This window comes from Coregonus clupeaformis, chromosome 4 (assembly GCF_020615455.1).
Source record: "Coregonus clupeaformis isolate EN_2021a chromosome 4, ASM2061545v1, whole genome shotgun sequence".
In the NCBI taxonomy this organism is placed as follows: Eukaryota; Metazoa; Chordata; class Actinopteri; order Salmoniformes; family Salmonidae; genus Coregonus; species Coregonus clupeaformis.
Genome location: NC_059195.1, coordinates 5,195,941 through 5,222,211, shown reverse-complemented (window position 1 = coordinate 5,222,211; position 26,271 = coordinate 5,195,941). Strand labels below are relative to the sequence as shown.

General features: G+C 46.4%; 1 protein-coding gene across 1 annotated transcript in view; it reads left to right on the top strand.

Moving 5' to 3' along the window:
* LOC121555660 (ras-related protein Rab-17-like) overlaps nt 1–23,642 on the top strand; it is a 32,356-nt gene extending 8,714 nt beyond the window's left edge. Inside the window, exons 2-4 of the mRNA XM_041869489.1 lie at nt 5,739–5,831; nt 6,164–6,257; nt 23,266–23,642. Of these exons, the coding sequence (XP_041725423.1) occupies nt 5,739–5,831; nt 6,164–6,257; nt 23,266–23,402 (324 nt within the window). The 3' untranslated portion in view covers nt 23,403–23,642. The remainder of the gene's footprint in view (nt 1–5,738; nt 5,832–6,163; nt 6,258–23,265) is intronic.
* The last annotated feature ends 2,629 nt before the right edge of the window (nt 23,643–26,271 follow it).

Here is a 26,271-nt window from a genome sequence, read left to right as displayed (position 1 = left end):
TTATTAGGTTTTACATAAATCTTAAATAATAATAAAAAATCAGGCCATGCATTCCTGCAGGACATGCAAGTGTATAATGGTTGTGTTAAAGTTGTTTTATTATAATCAACAATAAAGTAATAGCCAGGGAAATTACTCACTTGTTTTTTGTATTTCTCATTGAAATAAACTTTATTGTCAAGCTATATATGTACAGTTGAAGTAATACGTTTACATACACCTTAGCCAAATACATTTCAACTCAGTTTTTCACAATTCCTGACATTTAATCCTAGTAAAAATTCCGTCTTAGGTCAGTTAGGATCACCACTTTATTTTAAGAACGTGAAATGTCCGAATAATAATAGAGAGAATGATTTATTTCAGCTTTTATTTCTTTCATCACATTTTTTTACATTTTAGTCATTTAGCAGACGCTCTTATCCAGAGCGACTTACAGTTAGTGAGTGCATACATTTTCATACTGGCCCCCCGTGGGATATATATATTTTTAATTGTACCTTTATTTAACTAAGCAAGTCAGTTAAGAACAAATTCTTATTTACAAGATGGCCTACACCGGCCAAACCCGGACAACGCTGGGCCAATTGTGCGCCGCCCTATCGAACTCCCAATCACGGCCGGTTGTGATACAGCCTGGAATCGAACCAGGGGGTCTGTAGTGACGCCTCAAGCACTGAGATGCAGTGCCTTAGACCACTGCGCCACTCGGGAGCAAAACTGCTCCAGCTCAATGACCCTAAGCATACTGCTAAAGCAACACTCTAGTGGTTTAAGGGGAAACATTTAAATGTCTTGGAATGGCCTAGTCAAAGCCCAGACCTCAATCCAATTGAGAATCTGTGGTATGACTTAAAGATTGCTGTACACCAGCGGAACCCATCCAACTTGAAGGAGCTGGAGCAGTTTTGCCTTGAAGAATGGGCAAAAATCCCAGTGGCTAGATGTACCAAGCTTATAGAGACATACACCCAAGAGACTTGCAGCTGTAATTGCTGCAAAAGGTGGCTCTACAAAGTATTGACTTTGGGGGGCATGTTCAAAGTGCATCTTCAAAGTGGTAGGCATGTTGTGTAAATCAAATGATACAAACCCCCCAAAAATCCATTTAAATTCCAGATTGTAAGTACATTTTATGTTCCAGAGATGAAATACCACTGGCCCTGCAGTAGACTGCAGGGCAGACACATCCTGTAAAGAAAACATGTTTTAACAGAGACGGGAAGTGCAACAAAATAGCCTCCAACAAGTTTTCAACCAATTTAGAATGTGAAATTGTCCTACCAGATGAGGTGGGGAACCCACGTTGCTTCCAGAACGTACCGAAGTCATGCACAACCCCAAATGCATACCTGCTGTCAATATAAATCGTAACAGTTTTATTCTTAGCCAAAATAAATGCTCTAGTAAGAGCAAACTATTCTGCAGCATGAGCTGACAGATTGGGTGGTATTTTAGCACTTTCTATGTTAGTGGCAGCTGTGGTTACCTCATAAGCCACTAATGGTTTTTCTTGAGGTGTTTTTTGACAGCAGGTATTCTGGTAATGGAGCAGCCTTGCTGGGGTGAGGTGAGCAGTACGTGCCTGTGAAATGAGAGCATGAACAGTGTGAGGAACTTTAAAGGTTAAAGGGCACATTGACATTGCTACAGCTCTGAGGCAACATCCCAACCTTCTTACTACACTGTCAAGTCTCTTAGAGTAGTATGCAATGGGCCGCTGCTTCCCACTGTTAAATGCTTTTCAAGCAGTATATTCCCTTACAAATCTAAAACAACCTTAAACAACTATAAACCGCTAACAGCAGTAAATGCTTTTCAAGCAGTACATTTCCCTTACAAAACAATCATCAAAAGACATCACATCTAAAGCAACCTTAAATAACTATAACCCAATAATTTAACCCACAAATAATTTTCCCGCCGCAGGCATTACTGCAGCAAGCTGTTGATGGTAATTTTTCTACATACCTTTGCCATTTATTTTTCCGTCAGGAACTTGGGGAAGAATGGTCACAATGCCCACACGCTTTTTGCGTTTCTTAAACTTCACTTAATCCAGCCAATTCAGTCTGTCATCTTGTAATTGTAAATGGAAGTCCACACGTAAGCCCAGTTAATGAGATATCTGTCTTCAGCTTTCAGCCTCATGTCCTTGTCTCGTCAATAATTCCAAGTTAGTCTCTCTCTCGGCAACTTCCACTGCCGGCGACCCCGTGCAGTTCCTTCTTTTCCATGTATTAGGCTACCCAGCCCTCTTCCTCGCTCATCATGCAACAGTATAGCCCAAATAATTATATCTTAGGCAAATCCATGCTGTCTATATTATTTTCTTGTTCCGCGCGTTCCACTCCCAGAGTAGTTTTAGATTTCTGTTAGAATCTCCTTCAACCAATTTCTGCGTATCATCAATGTCATTTTTCATTCTTCCATTAGTTTTCAGGCTTTGTATTGTAAGAGTTCAGTTATCCTTCCCCTTTCCTTCCTTTACAATCATTCAATTTATTTAATTTTTTGTATTTTAACAATGTTGTTCAAACCTATTTTAACGTCTTACTTAAATCTTATCTACTTTTTTCTATGAAAACAAAATACTTCACTCAGTCACCAGCCTATCTCAATTTACACATAATTATTGGATTTTTTTTATTTATTTTTTTACTTAGTTGCCCTCCTATTTCCACCTAATCTGTCACGGTTCTCTCTTCAATACACACACACTCAGGAAACAGAACTAACACACAAAACAAATATTATATGGTCAGGAACGTCTTCCTTTCTTATAATTCAAAAGGAGTCATTTTTCTCCATCAAATTATTTTTTATTTTTTGAATGACTATGTAATTTTTTATATTGTACCCACATGGTAGTTCCTCCTATGCAAATTTACGTGTAGGGTTTAAATTAATAGCTGGTTTCCCAATCCTAACCAAATGTTTTACCAGTCCACTGATTAATTAATTTTCTTTTACAATATTCTTTCTAACCTGCAGGAATATTTTCTAACTTTAATAAGTGGTTGAGGATTAAAACATTCACACGTACATCTCACTATTTTATACCATATCATTGTAATGCATTCTCTAAATTTCTATAGTGCTTTTGAGTCCACACAGGTCTCTAGCCCACACAGGACTTTAACCCACACAGGGTTTTTGCTTTAAAGTCTTAACTAGTCCACACAGGTTCTAGTTTCCATCCACACAGGTTTGGATGGTTATCTGGCCCACACAAGTTTGGAAGCTAACGTTAAATGATCTTAACTAGTTCACACAGGTCTGGATGTTAACGTTAGATGGCAGTTCCCTCAGAGCTCAATTTTCTTCAAAAAAAACATTTAATAATTGTTTTCAAGAAATGTCAGTCTCCCCCTATTTATCTGTCTCTGTTCCGGACACCATATCCACCATATCCAGATCTTAGGCAGGTCCCTGATTAGTGTGGGCTCCTTGTGTGGCCCCCGTGCACGGTTAACCTAGGTCCTCAGGAGCTGTCAGCAGATAGAGTTTGGTGTCCCATCTGGGTCGCCAAGTATTGTGGTGGAAAATCTAATCAAGTGAGAGAGACTGTCATTTCTTCAAACAATCAATCTTTATTTGATATCGATTCATTATTGCAATAATGAGGCTGGTCGACCCCACACTCTTGAGTGTTGGACCGAGAGCTCCGACATACAGAAAGAGACAGAGATCTTATATAGTAGACCTATAAATACTTAGTCATGGGGGGAGGTGTTATGACGTGTGTGTCTGTAACTTCCTCACTCATCATTATTCACGATAAATTCAGGACTATCCATAACCATGGTAGCATCCACATTAATGTAGAAGTGTTTAGAAACATATTCTATTAACATTTACACAAAAAGTTACTCCAAAATTACACAATACATTATTTACCATTCATTTCTATTGGGCACAAAATAATCTGAAACACAATCAAGACAAATAGCAAATGCATCTAACAAGTTTATAGAGCCACAAGCTTGATGTAATTATTGCATGCTCGAAATGTGTCACCCATACTTCTGTAGTTCACTGTACAGAGCCAAAACAACAAAAATGTGTCACCCATACTTCTGTAGTTCACTGTACAGTTGAAGTCGGAAGTTTACATAAACTTAGGTTGGAGTCATTAAAACTCGTTTTTCAACCACTCCACAAATGTCTTGTCAACAAACTATAGTTTGGCAAGTCTGTTAGGACATCTACTTTGTGCATGACACAAGTAATTTTTCCAACAATTGTTTACAGACAGATTATTTCACTTATAATTCACTGTATCACAATTCCAGTGGGTAAGAAGTTTACATACACTAAATTGACTGTGCCTTTAAACAGCTTGGAAAATTCCAAAAAATCATGTCATGGCTTTAGAAGCTTCTGATAGGCTAATTTACACAATTTGAGTCAATTGGAGGTGTACCTGTGGATGTATTTCAAGGCCTACCTTCAAACTCAGTGCCTCTTTGCTTGACATCATGGGAAAATCAAAAGAAATCAGCCAAGACCTCAAAATAAATTTAAATAAAGTCTGCTTCATCCTTGGGAGCAATTTCCAAATGCCTGCAGGTACCACTTTCATCTGTACAAACAATAGTATGCAAGTATAAACACCATGGTACCACGCAGCCATCATACCGCTCAGGAAGGAGACACGTTCTGTCTCCTAGAGATGAATGTACTTTGGTGCGAAAAGTGCAAATCAATCCCAGAACAACAGCAAAGGACCTTGTGAAGATGCTGGAGGAAACAGATACAAAAGTATCTATATCCACAGTAAAACAAGTCCTATACCGACATAACCTGAAAGGCCGCTCAGCAAGGAAGAAGCCACTGCTCCAAAACCGGCATAAAAAGCCAGACAATGGTTTGCAACTGCACATGGGGACAACGATCGTACTTTTTGGAGAAATGTCCTCTGGTCTGATGAAACAAAAATATAACTGTTTGGCCATAATGACCATCATTATGTTTGGAGGAAAAAGGGGGGCGCTTGCAAGCCGAAGAACACCATCCCAACCGTGAAGCACGGGGGTGGCAGCATCATGCTGTGGGGGTGCTTTGCTGCAAGAGGGTCTGGTGCACTTCAGAAAATAGATGGCATCATGAGGAAGGAAAATTATGTGGATATATTGAAGCAACATCTAAAGACATCAGTCAGGAAGTTAATGCTTGGTCGCAAATGGGTCTTCCAAATGGACATTGACCCCAAGCATACTTACAAAGTTGTGGCAAAATGGCTTAAGGACAACAAAGTCAAGGTATTGGAGTGGCCATCACAAAGCCCTGACCTCAATCCTATAGAACATTTGTGGGCAGAACTGAAAAAGCGTGTGCGAGCAAGGAGGCCTACAAACCTGACTCAGTTACACCAGCTCTGTCAGGAGGAATGGGCCAAAATTCACCCAACTTATTGTGGGAAGCTTGTGGAAGGCTACCCGAAAAGTTTCAATCAAGTTAAACAATTTAAAGGCAATGCTACCAAATACTAATTGAGTGTATGTAAACTTCTGACCCACTGGGAATGTGATGAAAGAAATAAAAAGCTGAAATAAATTCTCTCTACTATTATTCTGACATTTCACATTTTTAAAATAAAGTGGTGATCCTAACTGACCTAAGACAGGGCATTTTTACTAGTATTAAATGTCAGGAATTGTGAAAAACTGAGTTTAAATGTATTTGGCTAAGGTGTATGTAAACTTCCGACTTCAACTGTATGTGTTTGTGTTTAGGAGAGCTTCATAAGGGCCCAGATGTGGCTTAGGGAGCTGGTACCAGTAGGGAGCAAGGGGGATCTTTCAGAGCTGCGACAGGTGACATTACAGGTACTCTACTCACTGTATACAAACAACACACACAGAAATACACACTCATGCATAGTCACACTTGCACCAACCCTTATAACACACCACATACACTGTACATGTAGCATCAAACAAACACATTCACCCAGACTGTAGGGAGACTCATACATATGTCCCATGTGGATATATTGACGGTACTCCTATATGAAGACCATTCTGACATAAACATCCCTTCCCCCACCCCACACACATATACACTTTGTACTGTACTTTCACATTGGTCACCACGTGACAGCAGTGCAATGTACCACTCATATTCAATTACTATTTGATCCTCTCTATTCATTTCATAGGAAGGACATAGTCTTGCCATTGACAGAGGCTTGCATTTTATGGAGACCTCGGCCAAGTCAGGGAATCAAGTCAGTGATCTGATGCTGGCTATTGGTAAGTAGTCAGGCACCTATAAGAATCATTATAATTCTCAATTTATGTTCTTTGATATCCATAATTGTGACATATTTGAATGTGTATGTCTAAAGATAGTCCACTAGAGGGCAGCAGATAGACAAACATATATTGTTCATTATTTCTTATAATGGAACAATATGGTCTATACAGAAGAAAAGTGAGTAAGCAACACTGCTTGGTGAGACTTATCAATCAAATGTATTTATAAAGCCCTTTTTACATCAGCAGATGTCACAAAGTGCTATACAGAAACCCTGCCTAAAACCCCAAACAGCAAGCAATGCAGATGAAGAAGCACGGTGGCTAGGAAAAACTCCTTAGAAAGGCAGGAACCTAGGAAGAAACCTAGAGAGGAACCAGGCTCTGGGGGGTGGCCAGTCCTCTTCTGGCTGTGCCGGGTGGAGATTATAAGTGTACATGGTCATTAATGCCAGATTGTTCTTCAAGATGTTCATACATTCATAGATGACCAGCAGTGTCAAATAATAATCACAGTGGTTGTAGAGGGTGCAACAGGTCAGTACCTCAGGAGTAAATGTTAGTTGGCTTTTAGCCAAGCATTCAGAGGTCGAGACAGCAGGTGCAGTACAGAGAGAGAGAAAGTTGAGGACAAGGTAGCACGTCCGGTGAACAGGTCAGGGTTCCATAGCCGCAGAAAGAACAGTTGAAACTGGAGCAGCAGCACGACCAGGTGGACTGGGGACAACCAGGAGTCATCAGGCTAGGTAGTCCTGAGGCATGGTCCTAGGGCTCAGGTCCTCCGGGAGGGGAGGGAGAGAGAGAGAGAATTAGAGGGAGCATACTTAAATTCACACAGGACACCACATAGACTATTGCAGCATAGATACTGGAGGCTGAGACAGGGGGAGGTCAGGGGACACTGTGGCCCTCTCCGACGATACCCCCGGACAGGGCCAACCAGGCAGGATATAACCCCACCCACTTTGCCAAAGCACAGCCCCCACACCACTAGAGGGATATCAACAGACCACCAACTTACTACCCTGAGACAAGGCTGAGTATAGCCCACGAAGATCTCCTCCACCGCACAAGCCCAAAGGAGAGCAAAACCGGACAGGAAGATCACGTCAGTGACTCAACCCACTCAAGTGACGCATCCCTCCTAGGGACGGCATGGAAGAGCACTAGTAAGCCAGTGACTCAGCCCCCGTAATATGGTCAGAAGCAGAGAATCCCAGTGGAGAGAGGGGAGCCGGCCAGGCAGAGACAGCAAGGGCAGTTCGTCACTTCAGTGCCTTGCCGTTCACCTTCGCACCCCTGGGCCAGACTACACTCAATCATAGGACCTACTGAAGAGATAAGTCTTCAGTAAATACTTAAAAGTTGAGACCGAGTCTGCATCTCTCTGATGGATAGGCAGACCATTCCATAAAAATGGAGCTCTATAGGAGAAAGCCCTGCCTCCAGCTGTTTGGTTCGAAATTCTAGGGACAATAAGGAGGCTTGCGTTTAGTGACCGTAGCGTATGTGTAGGTATGTACGGCAGGACAAAATCGGAGAGATAGATAGGAGCAAGCCCATGTAATGCTTTGTAGGTTAGCAGTAAAACCTTGAAATCAGCCCTAGCCTTAACAGGAAGCCAACCATCAAGAGTAATTTGATCACATTTTTTGGTTCTAGTCAAGATTCTAGCAGCCGTGTTTAGCACTAACTGAAGTTTATTTAGTGCTTTATCCAAGTAACCAGAGAGTAGAGCATTGCAGTAGTCTAATCTAGAAGTGACAAAAGCATGGATTCGTTTTTCTGCATCATTTGTTGACAAAAAGTTTCAGATTTTTGCAATGTTACGAAGACGTCCTTGAAATATTCTTGATATGCTCGTCAAAAGAGAGTTCAGGGTCCAGAGTAACACAGAGGTCCTTCACAGTTTTATTTGAGATAACTGTACAACCATCAAGATTAATTGTCAGATCCAACAGCAGATATCTTTGTTTCTTGGGACCTAGAACAGGCAACTCAGTTTTGTCTGAGTTTAAGAAAAGTTAAACCTTTGCCGCCATCCACATCCTTATGTCTGAAACACAGGCTTCCAGGGTAGGCAATTTTGGGACTTCACCATTGTCACGGACGTTGAAGGACGGGTCAGACCAAGGCGCAGCGTGAAATGCATACATGTTTATTAAATCCAAAATAAACACACGAACAAAACAACGTAACGTGAAGTCCTCAGGCTAAACACAATACAAGCCTATACACGGAACAAGATCCCACAACTAATGATTGCAAACAGGCTGCCTAAGTATGATCCCCAATCAGAGACAACGAGCGACAGCTGTCTCTGATTGGGAATCACACCCGGCCAAACATAGAGATACAACACCTAGAACGTAAACATAGAAATAACAACATAGAACTCCACACCCTGACTCAACATACTAGAGTCCCATAAGTCAGGGCGTGACAACCATGTTTCATCGAAATATACACCTGTTTGTTGTCCACATAGCAGTGAAAGTTGACATTGTGTTTCCGAATGACATCCCCAAGAGGTAGAATGTATAATGAAAACAATAGTGATCCTAAAACAGAACCTTGAGGAACACTGAAACTTACAATTGATTTGAGGACAAACCATCCACAGAGACAAACTGATATCTTTCCGACAGATAAGATCTAAACCAGGCAAGAACTGTCCGTGTAGACCAATTAGGGTTTCCAATCTCTCCAAAAGAATGTGGTGATCGATGGTGTCAAAAGCAGCACTAAGGTCTAGGAGCACGAGGACAGATGCAGAGCCTTGGTCTGATGCCATTAAAAGGTAATTTACCACCTTCACGAGTGCAGTCTCAGTGCTATTATGGGGTCGAAATGTTGAGAGTAATGGGAGATTCGATATAGGCCGATAGTTTTTTACATTTTCAGGGTTTTGCTTTTTCAGGAGAGGCTTTATTACTGCCACTTTTAGTGAGTTTGGTACACATCCGGAGGTTAGGGAGCCATTTACTATGTTCAACATAGGAGGGCCAAGCACAGGAAGTAGCTCTTTTTTTTTTTTTTTTTTATACTTTGTTTATTGAATTTTCAGTACCAGCATTTAGTAAATAATTGCACTTGAAAGTTATTTGGTATGAATATGGAACAACAATTTGAAGACAACGATACAGCAAAACATAGAGAGACAGACATGAAAGAAAAAATAGGCATTGAATACATAAATAAGATAAAACACAAAAAAAAAAAAAAAAAAAAGGAAAAATATCTGTTTTGATCCAGTTGTTATAGGTCAGCTAGCACAGTTATTACCGTCCTTAACATCCGAGATGTCGTATATGCACATACCAGGCTTCTTACATCACCAATATATAAATATACATCACTCTGGAACTGCAGGGAAATGTATTCTTTTAACATAAGAAAAGAAGGGAGCCCACTTTGCATAGAATTTGTCTACAGACCCATTGAGTGTCTGTTTTATTTTCTCCAACTTTATGCAATTCAAAATAGATTTAATCCAAAGAGCATGAGATGGGGCTGCAGAGGATTTCCATCTAAGTAAAATTAATCGTCTCGCTAACAACGTGACAAAGGCAATTACATCCTTATTCATTTTGGTCAATTGTATTGTGGGTAAGGAAACTCCAAATAATGCAATGAGAGGGTCTGGCTCGATCTGTGTGCCGCTTAATTCTGAGAGTATGTTGAAGATGTCTTTCCAGAAACCAACAAGAGATGGGCAGCACCAAAACATGTGCACATGATTAGCAGGGGACTGGTTACATCGAACACAATTAGGGTTCACATCCTTGTAAATTTTTGATAGTCTTGCTTTGGTCCAGTGGGCCCTATGAATGAGTTTGCATTGGATGAGGCCGTGTCGAGCGCAAATAGAAGAGCTATGTACCCTTTTGAGTGCCCCTTCCCATAGTTCATCAGATATTTCCTCACCCAGTTCCTCCTCCCAAGAGGATTTGATATTGTTTAATGAGATGGCTTGTAGTGAGCAAATTTGTCTATAGATTATTGACAATGTGCCTTTCTGATTAGGAAGTGGGGTGAGAAATGTGTCGAACTGTGTTCCACCAGAAAGGTTGGGGAATCCTGGATCTATGCTGCGGACATAACTCCGGACTTGTAAGAACCTAAAAAAATGATGTCTGGGGAGACCAAATTTAGCTGATAATTGTTGAAACGTACTAAATGTATTGTTAGTATACAGGTCTCTGAATCTTTTAATACCGAGATTAGACCATGTTGAGAAAGCACCATCAATCATAGATGGGGGAAAAGCTGGGTTTGAGGCTACCGGAGCCAAGGAAGAGGTTGTTTGAAACCCAAAGTGGCGTCTAAATTGATTCCAGATCTTCAATGTTGTTTTGACACATATATTATTGGTGAAGGAGGAGTAAGGGCCTGTAATAGAGGAGTGAGCGAGGGAAGACAATGATGCCGGTGTAGACGAGGCAGCCTCCATCTCCAGCCAAGTTGGGGGTGGGAATATCACTCTGCTCTGCAACCAGTACTGAATGATCCTAAGGTTAGCGGCCCAATAATAGAATCTGAAATCTGGTAGAGCTAGACCGCCGTCTGGTTTGGGCCTCTGCAAGAGCTGTTTTCGCATCCTAGGAGGCTTTTTGTCCCATATAAAGGGTAGAATTAGGCCGTCGATCTTTTTGAAAAATGTATTGGGTAGAAATATTGGAAGGCACTGATAGAGGTATAAGAATTTAGGGAGAGTATTCATTTTAATAGAGTTAATTCTAGCAACTAAGTGTCAGGGCGTGTGTAGGTGTAGTGTAGGAAATCAAATGCAGGACGCCGACTGTAGGTTCCAAATGCTGTATTTCTGGCCCAACACAGGCAACAGGACAACTAAGCCCAAACAGCTAAACTACGCACAAGGCGAAAAGGCAAATGCGCACAAACAGGTGCGACAAACGAAGTGGTGCACGAACAAGTGCAACTGTGCTCCAGCGCAGTGGAGAAAATATGCTCAACCGAGCAAACACAACACTGACGAAAAACAATCATACACAACACATGACAAACACAACGAGAAACTTATAGGACACTAATTACGTAAAACAGAAACAGGTGTGACACAAACAGACAAAAGCAAAACAAACATGAAACATCTATCGGTGGCAGCTAGAATTCCGGAGACGACGAGCGCCGAAGCCTGCCCGAACAAGGAGGAGAGGCAGCCTCGGCCGAAACCGTGACAGTACCCCCCTTGACGCGCGGCTCCAGACGCGCGCCGACTCCGGCCTCGGGACGGCCAGGGGGGACGCGGCGCAGGGCGCGTCGGATGCCTCCGATGGAACTCCGTCCAGGGAGCGACGGGTCCAACACGTCTCTCCTCGGCACCCAGCACCGCTCCTCCGGACCGTACCCTCCCACTCCACTAGATACTGGAGACCCCCATCCGACGTCTCGAATCCAAGATGGATCTCACGGAGTACGCCGGTGCCCCTCGATGTCCAACGGGGCGGAGGAGTCTCCAAGATCTCATCTTCTTGGAGTGGGCCCGCTACCACCCGGCCTGAGAAGGGACACATGGAACGAGGGGTTAATACACTTATACTCCACAGGAAGCTGTAATCTATAACAAACCTCGTTCAACCTCCTCAGGACTTTAAATGGCCCTACAAACCGCCCGACCCAGTTTCCGACAGGGCAGGCGGAGGGGCAGGTTTCTGGTAGAGAGCCAGACTCGATCACCAGGTGCGTACACCGGTGCCTCACTGCGGTGGAGATCAGCGCTCGCCTTCTGACGTCGGAGGGCCCGCTGCAGGTGGACGTGTGCAGCGTTCCAAGTCTCCTCCGAGCGCCGCGCCCACTCATCCACCGCAGGAGCCTCGATCTGGCTCTGCTGCCAGGGTGCCAGAACCGGCTGGTAACCTAACACACATTGAAATGGGGTTAGGTTCGTGGAGGAATGGCGTAGGGAATTCTGGGCCATCTCGGCCCAGGGAACGCACCTTGACCACTCCTCCGGCCGGTCCCGGCAGTATGTTCTGAGAAACCTACCCACATCCTGGTTTACGCTGCTCCACCTGCCCATTGCTCTCCGGGTGGTAGCCCGAGGTGAGGCTCACCGAGACCCCCAACCGCTCCATAAACGCTCTCCAGACCCTGGAGGTGAATTGGGGACCCCCGATCAGCCACAATGTCCTCGGGCACCCCGTAGTGCCGGAACACATGGGTAAACAGTGCCTCGGCAGTTTGCAGGGCCGTAGGAAGACCCGGCATGGGGAGCAAACGACAGGCCTTAGAGAACCGGTCCACAACGACCAGGATGGTAGTATTCCCCTTGGGAGAGGGGAAGGTCAGTTATAAAATCCACCGAGAGGTGGGACCATGGTCGTTGTGGAACGGGCAGGGGCAGTAACTTACCCCTAGGCAGATGTCTAGGCGCCTTACACTGGGCGCACACCGAGCAGGAGGAAACATAAACCCTCACATCCCTGGCCAACGTGGGCCACCAATATTTGGCACTAAGACAGTGCACTGTCCGGCCGATACCCGGGTGTCCAGAGGAGGGTGACGTGTGAGCCCAATAGATCAATCGATCCCGACACTCGAGCGGAACATACTTCCGACCCTCCGGGCATTGTGGTGGACTAGGTTCGGTGCGTAATGCCCGCTCGAGCTCAGAATCGAGCTCCCACACCACCGGTGCCACTAGACACGACTCCGGCAGTATGGGAGTGGGCTCCACGAACCTCTCCTCCCCGTCATACAGCCGAGACAGCGCATCTGCCTTCCCGTTTTGTGACCCAGGGATGTAGGTGATCTTAAAAGAGAAACGGGTCAAAAACATACTCCATCTAGCCTGCCGAGGGTTCAGCTTCCTCGCTGCCCGGATGTACTCCAGGTTACGGTGGTCCGTCAAAATGAGGAAAGGGTGTTGAGCCCCCTCAAGCCAGTGCCTCCACACCTTAAGGGCCTGTACCACAGCTAACAGCTCCCTGTCCCCTATGTCATAATTTCGCTCCGCCGGGCTGAGCTTCTTGGAATAGAAGGCACAGGGGCGGAGTTTAGGTGGCGCGCCTGACCGTTGTGAAAGCACGGCGCCAATACCGCCTCAGACGCGTCCACCTCTACCTGAAATGGTAAAGAGGGATCCGGATGCGCCAGCACCGGAGCCGAGGTAAACAGGTCCTTCAGCCTCCCAAACGCCCTGTCCGCCTCGACTGACCACTGCAGACCTGACCCGGACCCCCCCTTCAAGAGAGACGTGATGGGAGCTGCCACTTGCCCAAACCCCCGGATAAACCTCCGGTAGTAATTCGCAAACCCCAAAAACTGCTGCACCTCTTTCACAGTGGTTGGTGTTTGCCAATTACGCACGGCCGACGCCGTTCGGTCTACCTCCATCTTCACCCCTGACGCTGACAACTGATACCCCAAAAAGGAGATCGACTCCTGGAAAAACAGACACTTCTCTGCCTTCACATACAGGTCGTGCTCCACCAGCCTACGCAACACTCTGCGCACCAGGGCCACATGCTCGACACGGGTAGGTGAGTACACGAGAATGTCATCTATGTACACAACGACTCCCCTGTCCCTGCATGTCCCTGAAGATCTCATCCACAAATGATTGGAAAACCGATGGAGCATTCATCAACCCGTATGGCATGACTAGATACTCGTAATGGCCCGAGGTGGTACTAAAGGCTGTTTTCCATTCATCATCCTTCTTGATGCGCACCAAGTTGTACGCGCTCCTGAGATCTAATTTCGTGAAGAAACGCGCCCCATGCAACGACTCAGTCATGGTCGCAATCAGCGGGAGTGGATAACTATACTTCACCGTAATCTGATTGAGACCACGGTAATCGATGCACGGACGCAAACCACCATCCTTCTTCTTCACGAAAAAGAAACTCGAGGACGCGGGGAAGTGGACGGCCGTATGTATCCTTGTCTCAGCGATTCGTCTATGTAAATCTCCATAGCTTTCTTCTCCTCCTGAGACAGAGGATACATGACTCCGTGGGAGCGCAGCTCCTGCCTGAAGGTTTATCGCACAATCCCCCTGCCTATGGGGTGGCAACCGCGTCGCCCTCGCCTTACTAAACGCGATAGCCAAATCCCCATACTCAGGTGGAATGTGCAATGCGGGCACCTGGTTTGGACTCTCCACCGAGGTAGCCCCTACGGAAACGCCCAAACATCTACCCACACACTGAGCAGACCACTCCATCAGAGCCCTCTCCTGCCACGAAATCACTGGGTTATGGGTACTCAACCAGGGCATGCCCAGCACCACCGGATACGCAGGAGAGTCAATCAGGAACAGCTGAATCATCTCCCTGATGATCCCCCTGCGCACACATCCTAAGTGGCGCCGTGACCTCCTGATCAAGCCCGTACCCAACGGACGACTATCTAGGGCGTGAACGGGAAAAGGAACATCAACAGGAATGAGGGGAATCCCTAACGCTAAACAAAACTTTTTATCAATAAAATTCCCAGCTGCGCCTGAATCTACCAGCGCCTTATGCTGGGCATGAGGTGCTACCTGTGGAAAACATACAGGCATACAGAAATGGGCAACAGAGAGCTCTGGGTGAGTGGGGCGCCTACTCACCTGGAAGGAATCCCCAGTGCGGGGCCTGTCGTCATCTTCCCTAGGAGGCCATCCCCAGCACCTAGCCGCGGTGTGTCCTCCCCGACCACAGTTGGTGCAGTGGATGGACCCCCTAGCCTGCCGACCCCTCCTCTCTCTAGCGCCAGCGCCCCGAGCTCCATGGGACAAGGCTCGGAGGCGCTGGAGGGTGGAATGGACGGACCCTCCGCAAGACGTCCGCGGGTAGCCAGCAGGTTATCCAGCCTGATGGACATATCCACCAGCTGGTCGAAAGTGAGACTGGTGTCCCTGCACGCCAGCTCCCGACGGACGTCCTCACGTAGGCTGCATCGGTATAGATCGATGAGGGCCCGATCATTCCACCCTGCATCTGCCGCCAGAGTCACGGAATTCGACGCGAATTCCTGGGCACTTCTCCTCCCCTGTCGGAGGAAGACCAGACGCTCCCCGCCGCTCCCTCCGGGGATGAGTCAAACACCGCCCTGAAGCGGCGGGAGAACTCGGGGTACGTGATGGTCGTGGCGTCGATCTTCCTCCACTCGCGTTGGCCCACTCCAACGCTTTTCCGGCCAGGCAGGAGATCAGGGCGGACACGCTCTCATGCCCTGAAGGTGCCGGGTGCACGGTGGCCAGGTATAGCTCTACCTGGAGCAGGAATCCTTGACACCCAGCCGCTGTCCCGTCGTAAGCCCTCGGGAGAGATAGTCGGACTCCTCGAGGTTCCCGCGCTGGAATGGGCGGGCTGGCCGATGGTGCTGGCAGGGCGGGCGGTGGTGGAGGCGAACCCCAGCCTCGGAGTGTGGTAATCACCTCCTGCAGGGCGTTCCCCATCTGCAGGAATTGCTCTTGCTGGTCCCGAACCTGGGCTTCCAGTCTTGTCTGGGCTGCTTCGGCTCCTGCTGATTCCATGACAGGTGTATGATTCTGTCAGGGCGTGTGTAGGTGTAGTGTAGGAAATCAAATGCAGGACGCCGACTGTAGGTTCCAAATGCTGTATTTCTGGCCCAACACAGGCAACAGGACAACTAAGCCCAAACAGCTAAACTACGCACAAGGCGAAAAGGCAAATGCGCACAAACAGGTGCGACAAACGAAGTGGTGCACGAACAAGTGCAACTGTGCTCCAGCGCAGTGGAGAAAATATGCTCAACCGAGCAAACACAACACTGACGAAAAACAATCATACACAACACATGACAAACACAACGAGAAACTTATAGGACACTAATTACGTAAAACAGAAACAGGTGTGACACAAACAGACAAAAGCAAACGAACATGAAACATCTATCGGTGGCAGCTAGAATTCCGGAGACGACGAGCGCCGAAGCCTGCCCGAACAAGGAGGAGAGGCAGCCTCGGCCGAAACCGTGACACTAAGGAGAGGTGTAGCAAAGACCACCGTTCCAAATCGTCCTTAGTACGGGTTAAGAGAGGAGCAAAGTTGGCTTGAAAAAGGTTTTCAAACCTAATTGTGACATGTACCCCGAGATAAATAAAACTACTGTGAGCTATTTTAAATGGCAAGTTATGTAAAGGGGATTTTTTTGCAGCCATGTTAAGTGGCATCAATTCACTTTTACTGAGATTTAGTTTATACCCTGATAAGTGACCGAAGGATGCGAAAGTGGCAAGGGCAGCAGGGACAGAGACAGAAAGATTGGATGTGTATATTAATAAATCATCTGCATATAAAGACAGTTTGTGTTCGTGCCCGTATCTGACTATGCCTTTGATGAGGGGGGTTGGAGCCGAAGTGCTATTGCAAGTGGCTCTATGGCGAGGGCAAACAGTAAGGGACTTAAAGGGCAACCCTGACGTGTCGATCTTTGCAAAGGGAAGCGATCTGATTGAGTGTTATTGGTCCTGACAGAGGCTTGGGGGGATGAGTACAGAAGTTTTATCCAGGTCATGAATTTGGAGCCAAAGCCAAATTTATTTAGAGTGTAAAAAGGTATTTCCATTCCACCCGATCAAACGCTTTCTCCGCGTCCAGGGATATAATGGCTTCAGAGGTATTGTCGATAGAAGGATTGTATATAATATTAAATAATCTTCGGAGATTGAAGAATGAGTGTCTATTTTTTATAAATCCTGTTTGATCCGGAGAGATAATTGATGGGAGGACTGTTTCTAGCCGCTGCCAGAATTTTTGGCTAGAATTTTATAGTCCACATTTAGCAAGCTAATTGGACGGTATGATGCACAGTCAAGAGGGTCTTTGTTTTTTTAAGAATAACACAAATGGTTGCTTGAGTGAGAGTATGTGGGAGAGCACCATTTACAAATGCATCATTGTACATTTCAATTAGAATAGGGGCTATTTTGGTGATAAACTTTTTATAAAACTCTGTCGGGTAGCCATCAGGCCCTGGGCTTCTCCCAGATTGAAGGGATTTGACAGCGTTAGACAGTTCTTCAACAGTGATCGGCTGCTCTAATTTTTTAACCAAATCCCGGCCGACCGAAGGCACAGAAAGTGAGTGGAAGAAATCATCCAATTCCAGTGTATCCGCTTTACTTTCAGAGGTATATAGAGACTGGTAAAATCTCTTGAACTCCTCATTGATCCCCCAGGATCTAATGATATCCCAGATGATGTACGAATTTTTGTAATCTGAGATGATGATGATAGTTGACGTAACTTGTGAGCTAATAATTTACTGGCTTTATCTCCTTGTTCATAGTAAGTGCTCCTAGACTTGACAAGCATTTCAGTAACCTGGTCTGTTAATAGTGTGTCAAATTCTGCTTGCAGAGTTAAACGTTCCTTATAAATATCCGGGGGATGGTGAAACGGCATAAATGTCATCTAATTGGGCAATACAGCGTGTTAACATAGATAACCTATTCCTTTTCAATTTGTTCTCATGTGCGGTGTAGGAGATAATTTCACCTCTGATATAAGCTTTCAAAGTTTCCCAGAGAGTAGACGCAGAGATGTTTGGGGTTCTATTTGTAATCATGAAAAAGTTGATTTGACTCAAAACAAAATTGACAAAGTGTTCATTACTGAGCAGTTGAGTTTTTAGTCGCCAAGGCGGTCGCTGATTGTCTACATTTTGAAAAGCTACTTCCATAGTAACAGGGGCGTGGTCAGATACTACAATTGGGTTATATGAACATGAAGATATGGAGTGGAGGAGCCGGTCATCAACAAGGAAGTAGTCTATGCGCGTAAAAGTGTGGTGAACCGATGAGAAAAAAGAGTATGCTTTCCCAGCTGGATTAGCCATTCTCCAAGGATCTGAGATTGCGAATTCAGACATAAAGGTTCGAACAACTCTAGCTGAGGTTGATAAGGTGGTAGGTTTAGTGGAGGATCGATCCAATTGTGGGTCTAACCAACAGTTAAAGTCACCTCCTAAAATCAACATATGGGTGGACATATCTGGGAGTGTAGAGAAAACCGATTTGAAAAAATCACCATTGTCCCAGTTAGGAGCATAGATATTAACAAGAAGAACCTTTGTATTGAGCAGCCTACCACTGACAATTATATATCTACCATGGGGATCTGCGATCACCTTAGAACATGTAAAAGGTACCGATCTGTGAAGTAAAATAGCCACCCCTCTCGCTCTTACTCTGAAATGAGGAATGGAACACCTGACCCACCCATCTGCACCTAAGACTTGAGTGTTGTGATACCTTCAGATGAGTTTCTTGAAGAAAGATGATGTGAGCTTTCAAATGATGAAGATGGTGTAGCACCTTACTACGTTTAACTGGGTTATTTATGCCCCTGCAGTTCCAAGTAAGAAAATTAAAGCCATTCCCTCCAGCAGTATGGGCTACACTAGGCTGAGTCATATCTTAAGAGAGAGAGAGGATGTGTAAAGGACAAGGTACAATGTAAACTGAAGATCTTAGTTGAACCTAAAAGCGCAAATGTAAAAAAACAAAAACAAGCGAAGAGGCACAAAAAAACATATACAAACTATATACAAATAGAGAGTGAACAAACCCTTCCCTCACACCCGCCCTTGCCGAAGCATCTCCCCAAATGAGATGCAAGCAAAACCCTAAATACAAAGAAAGTTTAGAGCTAAGCATGATAACTCTTACTCTGTGCTACCTAAGATTAGTGACCATTTAACTAGAGTAAGCCAAACATGGATAGAATGGTCCCCAACAGAGTTTAAGGAAAATTATCCTCGATTAAGAGAGGTTTAACCTCGACGCAGATGGTAAATGAACAAACTGAAACAGCCATGCAGACCCCCAGATATTGGCATTAGAGGCGGCAAACCTGGGCTGGAAATAAAGAGATAAAAAAGAGAATGACATTCATATGTCGATGAACCCAGCAAAGATGGCTTCGTTAGTCACCCATTCGGCCTGCTAACTAGCCTGCTAGGAAGACCAGCCAGCCAACCATTTGTTACACACCATGCGGTACAACAGCCGCTTCACGTTCTTGTTGATGAAATCTGCCGCTATAGCCGGGTCCTCGAATCTGTGCATGGAGCCGTCCGGTAAAGTCAGTCTCAAAACCGCAGGGTAGATGAGGCCGAACTTCACGCCCGGGCAGGCGTGTAGTTGGCATTTCACAGCTCCAAAGCTAGCCCGCCTCTTAGCCACAGCTGTTGTGTAGTCCGTAAATATCGAGACTCTTTTACCCTTATGTAGAAGAGGGGATGCTTCTCCCGATCTTCTCAGTATGTCGCTGTGACGTGAAAGAAATGCACCCTGATGACAAATGGTCGTGGGGGTTCTCCATCCCTGGGTCGGCACGCAGAGTGCGGTGAGCCCGGTCTAGCAATGGCTTCTCCTCTAGCCCGAGTAGCTCCTGAAGTAGCTGGGCCATGTACTCCGTGGGCCTTGGGCCCTCCACTCCCTCCGGTATTCCCAGTAGACGAATGTTGTTCCTCCGCATTCTACTTTCCATATCTTCGCATCTATTATCGAGGAATGCCACCCTAGTTGTCAATGAGCCGACGTTAGCCTCTAGCTCGCTAATGCGAGTGCTGTGGTCTGTAGCACTCGCTCCAAATCCGATAAAGTCACCCCATGTGCGCCGAGCTTATTCTGTATACTCTCGATAGATTTTTTAAGCTCGTCTTTGATCGTTGATATCTCTGACCTGAGATTGGTAGAGAGACAGTCAATTTTTCCGAAAATGTCGGTTTTGAGGGTGCCTATCACGGATTGCAGCATCTCCACAGTCAGTGTTTCCGTGGGGCCGGCATTGGCAGCGTTCGGTGGCGGGGGTGAGTCGGGAGAAGTTGCAGGCTTGTTGCGGCCTGCTCTTGCAGACTCTGTTTTTGGCCGGGTTGATGTCATTACGAATTTGAATTTATTAAACTTGAACTGAGTTGTTTATGGGTCTCTTCAGACGCCTGGGCAAACAGAAATGTATGCAATTTTGCAAAGTTAAATATATAAATTTGGTCACTAACTCAGGAGCGATAGGGAGACGCGTGCTACATCCTTGGCTTCCAACAGCGCCCCCATCAGGAAGTAGCTCTTTGAGTAGTTTAGTTGGAATAGGGTTCATGAATTCATCTCTGCTGAAGTGAAGGCCATCTTCTCTTGGGGAATGCTGCTTTTTAGTTAGCTTTGCGACAGTATCAAAAATACATTTAGGATTGTTCTTATTCTCCTCAATTAGGTTGAATAAATAGGATGATCGAGCAGCAGTGAGGGCTCTTCGATATTGTCACGGGTGCTGTAGGTGGGTGTGGTGCAGGAATCAAGCGCAGGACGCAGAAACTAAGTCCAAAAGACTTTAGTGAAATATTCACTTAGTACACGAGCTCAACAAGCCCGGAGGCGAAATAAAGGCGCACACAGGCGTCAAACAAAAGGCGCACTAACATGTGTGAAAAACCCTCTCCAAAACAACGGAGGGAAACACGTAGCACAGAACACCAAACAGAAGCGCAATCACACACAACCCCTGACACACACAACGAGAACTAAATAGGACACTAATGAACACTAACTGGAAACAGGTGTACAACATCAAGACAAAACCAAACGAACATGAAACATACAACGGTGGCAGCTAGTACTCCGGGGACGACGACCGCCGAAGCTTGCCCGAGCAAGGAGGAGGAGCAGCCTCGGCCGAAACCGTGACAGTACCCCCCCCTTGACGCGCGGCTCCAGCCATGCGCCGACCCCGGCCTCGGGGACGACCAGGAGGACGCGGAGCAGGGCGCGCGGGATGCCCCCGGTGGAACTCCGACAGGAGAGACGGGTCTAGGATGTCCCTCCGCGGCACCCAGCACCGTTCCTCCGGGCCGTACCCCTCCCACTCCACGAGATACTGGAGACCCCCCATCCGACGTCTCGAGTCCAAGATGGACCAAACGGTGTACGCCGGAGCCCCCTCGATGTCCAGTGGGGGCGGAGGAGTCTCTCCTATCTCACCTTCCTGGAGTGGACCAGCTACCACCGGCCTGAGAAGAGACACATGGAACGAGGGGTTAATATTCTTATATTCAACTAGGCAGATGTAACCTATAACACACCTCGTTCAGTCTTCTCAGGACTTTAAAAAGGCCTCACAAACCGCCGACCCAGCTTCCGGCAGGGCAGGCGGAGGGGCAGGTTTCTGGTCGAAAGCCAGACTCGATCTCCAGGTGCGTACACCGGCCCCTCACTGCGGTGGAGATCGGCGCCGCTCTTGTGTCGACGGATGGCCCGGCTGCAGATGGACGTGTGCAGCGTTCCACGTCTCCTCCGAGCGCCTCACCCAATCATCCACCGCAGGGGCCTCGATCTGGCTCTGCTGCCAAGGTGTTAGAACCGGCTGGTAACCTAACACACATTGGAAGGGGGTTAGGTTGGTAGAGGAGTGGCGGAGAGAGTTTTGGGCCATCTCCGCCCAGGGAATATACCGAGCCCACTCCTCCGGCCGGTCCTGGCAATACGACCTCAGAAACCTACCCACATCTTGGTTGACTCGTTCTACCTGCCATTGCTCTCCGGGTGGTACCCCGAGGTAAGGCTCACCGAGACCCCCAAACGCTCCATGAACGCTCTCCAGACTCGGGAGGTAAACTGGGGGCCTCGATCAGACACTATATCCTCGGGTACCCCGTAATGCCGGAAGACGTGGGTAAATAGTGCCTCTGCGGTCTGTAGGGCAGTAGGAAGACCCGACATAGGGAGAAGACGACAGGCCTTAGAGAACCGGTCCACAACGACCAGGATGGTGGTATTCCCCTGCAAGGGGGGAAGGTCTGTCACAAAATCCACTGAGAGGTGGGACCAGGGTCGTTGTGGAACGGGCAGGGGTTGTAACTTACACGTCAGAAGGGACGTGATGGGAGCTGCCACCTGTCCAAAACCCCGGATAAACCTCCGGTAGTAATTCGCAAAGCCCAAGAACTGCTGCACCTCTTTGACAGTGGTTGGGGTTTGCCAATTACGCACGGCTGACACACGGTCCACCTCCATTTTCACCCCTGACGCGGACAACCGATAACCCAAAAAGGAGACCGACTCCTGGAAAAACAGACATTTCTCTGCCTTGACATACAGGTCGTGCTCCAACAGCCTCCTCAATACACGACGCACCAGGGCTACATGCTCGGCTCGGGTAGACGAGTACACTAGAATGTCATCAATGTACACGACCACCCCTTGCCCCTGCATATCCCGGAAAATCTCATCCACAAAGGATTGGAAGACTGACGGAGCATTCATCAACCCGTATGGCATGACGAGATACTCGTAAGGACCCGAGGTGGTACTAAACACTGTTTTCCATTCGTCGCCCTCCCTAATGCGCACCAAGTTATACGCGCTCCTGAGATCCAGTTTTGTGAAAAACCGCGCTTCGTGCAATGACTCCGTCATGGTCGCAATCAGAGGGAGTGGATAACTGTATTTTACAGTAATCTGATTGAGACCACGGTAATCAATGCACGGGCGCAACCCTCCATCTTTTTTCTTCACAAAAAAGAAGCTCGAGGACGCAGGAGAAGTGGAGGGCCGTATGTATCCCTGTCTCAAAGATTCGGCTATGTAAGTCTCCATAGCTTTTCTCTCCTCTTGAGACAAAGGATACACGTGGCTCCGTGGGAGCGCTGCTCCTGCCTGGAGGTCTATCGCACAATCCCCCTGTCTGTGAGGAGGCAACTGCGTCACCCTAGCTTTACTAAACACAATAGCCAAATCCCCATATTCAGGCGGAATGTGCAATGCCAGATAAAGCGTCCGGGGTGAAAAAGTTGAATGAAAAAAGTTGAGCGAGGAAAAAACGGAGACGTTTGTAAATGTGTTAAATGCAGATTTTGATTAAACGGTTATTAAAAGTCAAAACCGAAAAGTTTGGCAGGTAGCCAAATAGCAACAAACAGCATGGAGACAAGTCTGGAAGTTGTGACTTTGTGGCTGTAGTAACTAATGCTGGCTGTGGAAGTGCTGAATGGCATATGGATGAGGTGTGTGTGTGATCCCTCTCTGTCTCAGCCAACAGGGTGAAGAGGTGTATGAGTGAGCATCAAAGCAGTCTGACAGAGTGGCAGGAGACAGAGTTAGTGAACCTGCGCCGCTCGGAGACCCTAAAGCACCCACTTGCATCCTGTTGCCCCTCCATTGGACCCTAATGTGTGCTGTTTGAATGTGTCTGATATTTTTTGGGGAGAAACTGTATGTTCAAAGATTTAAGGTTAACCTAAATCAAACCATACCTCTCTTATTTGTACAAGAAAACTCATTGGAAATGTTAAAGTGCCTGTTGTTGCATCCAATCCCCCTGCCCAATTTCTACTGTTTCTTTTACTTTGTTCATCTTTGTATATTTTGTGTATCTTTTACTTATGTATGTAGCTGTATATCTTTATACTGAAATGGAACAATAAAGATCCTTGTGTCTTGATAAGGCACCAATCGTATATTTGACGTTGACTGATCGTGGACAAACCTCCTAACCAGACTCTAAAACTTACCATCTGAAATAGAGAAGGGGTTTGGCATAAACCAGAAAAAAATATATTTTGAGAATGGTGCTATGTAACTGATAATGTAAAGTCAATAGACAGTGCTCACTCATAATAGTCACAGAGATGAACCAATATGAAGAGAATAGCCTCTCTGATGTTCACAACAGAAATGCAACAACAAAATTGAGCTGGCCAAATACATTTCTAATCTGGGACAGTGTCAGTATGAATTTGACTGAGAACATGTTGAGGCTTAAAGAAACTGATCGAGGCACTAGCTGGATAAATGTAAGCTCCCTGACTTTTTGTCAATGGCAGATTTTTCAACTGATATCAATTAGAAACAGTGTCTCTCTGTTCCCTTCCATCAAATGAAATGTGTATGTGTCTCATATTTCTCCAATGACACAAACAAGTGTCACTGCCTGTGTGTGAAAGTGTCAGTGTTTATGTATGTACTATACACATGAGTGTGTTGTGATTATGTATCTTTGTGTATGTGTGGGTTAGAGTGTGAGGCTGCCTCTTTCGAGCCATAGCAGACGTTGACAGACATACTTGAACCTAAGCAAAGTTTGTGTGTGTTTATTTGTGCATGTGTGCATGTGTGCGTGTGATGAGAAAGAGAGAAAAATAGAGAAAGAGAGAGAGAGAGAGCCTGTTCATCATTATGTTATACTGGCATCAGTCTATACTCTGATGTTAGAAGTACAGTCCATCCAACACAATGCCATCACTTTGTACCTCTTCTCTCTATCCTTCCGCTTGACATTGTGCCTTCCACTTGACATTGTGCCTTGGATGTTTTTGGACTACTACCTAACTTGAACTCCACTTGGATGCGCTCTTTTTGACTCTCCCGTGTCCCTGTGTAGCGCTTGCCACCCTCCTGGCTTTCCACCGACCTGTACTGGAAACTACATCCCCTCCAATGTGCTTCTCTCCTGGCTATCATACTGGTAACACAGCCTCCATTGCGTTGCTGATGGGCCCCAGCATTCAATCGCATTGTGTAAGTCACCGCTCTCTCCTTGCTGTTGTTATGCTGGCGAATTTTGTGCCTTGGTTGTGTTTATTGTGGGTCCTAGTGCTGGCTGGGTTTTTAGCCTGTGGTTGGGTTCTGGCTTGCTGCCTATGACTGTGGTGATCCTACAAACTGTGTGATTCAATTCAACTGACTATCACACTGTGTGGATTGATTGACTTTTAGCTGATTCCTCGACAACCTATTTTATTTGCATGGATTGTAACAGAATTGTTCCAAAATGGTGTCTACCACTTTCCGCCATACGGGGAAACTGACTTTTTCCAGAATGGCAACAACCACATTCAGAGACTACAGTGAACATTTCATCCCATGTAGGAGCTGCACCTACTTTTCACAGTTCCGGGATAATATTGTCCGGACAAATTTCCAATGTGGAAACTGTCAGCTTATTGAGAAAAATATGTCTGAGTTGGACGTCCAGAGTGAGCAAATTGAGACATTGCACCGTATCCTGGATAGGTCCCACTCTAAGACCTTTTCCTTTTTTATTCCTCAGCCTGGTCGTCGTGCCACTGCCTCGCCACCATGTTGCCACTCTCTGACTGACTGTCCAGAGCTGCCCTGCAGAGACCCCTCCCTAGTGAAGTCACCTCTCCCCTCCCATCTCACTTTCCCTCCCCATTCTACCCCGACCTCCCATCCCAGCCCCCCCTCCCACCCCCCTCGGAGAATAAAGGAGCAAGGACGCTTTATGAGGAGCTGGCGGATGCCACGCTTATCGATCCTGCATCCCAGTGGAGGCACGTCACACACCGTAAGCTCAGCGCAAGGCAGCGGTCTTTGGTGAATGGGGCTGAAATGGCTTTGGGGGATCCCATCTTGCTGACCAACAGTTTCGCCCACCTGCTTCCAGAGATTCCTGCTCCTTCATCCTCTACCCTGTCTCCAGCCCAGGGGTCTCTACCACATATACTACAGCCGGCTCTGGTCCATCGGGCCCCACCACCCTTCGGTCCTCGAGAGGTCTTATAAACCACTCGAGGCGTAAGAACGGCCGGACCTATGGTGAGAAACATCTCGGTTCCCAGTGCAAAAACCCTGTGCTACCCAGGAGCACGAGTACAGGACATTACAGGGCTGCTTCCGACTATTCTACCACAGATGCCGGGAGCTGACCCTGTCGAAGTCCATGTGGGGTCAAACGACATCAGGAGGGCTAGCTCGGAACTTCTGAAAATGGATTTTAAAGAACTGATTCTAGCATTGAAAGATTCCAAAAAGCGGCCAATCATTTCAGGTCCGGTACCATCGTTGGGCCGCGGGTGTGAAAGATTCAGCAGGCTACTGGCATTACACATCTGGCTTAAAGATTACTGTAGCTCTGTTGGAATCACTTTTATAGATAACTTTGACACCATCTGGAAACAGAAGATACTCTACAGGAATGACGGAGTCCATCCAAATCATCTTGGCTCTTGGACTCTGTCCACACATTTCATGGCTGCGTTAAGACAATGACTTCTCAATGACCCAAGACCAGCTCAG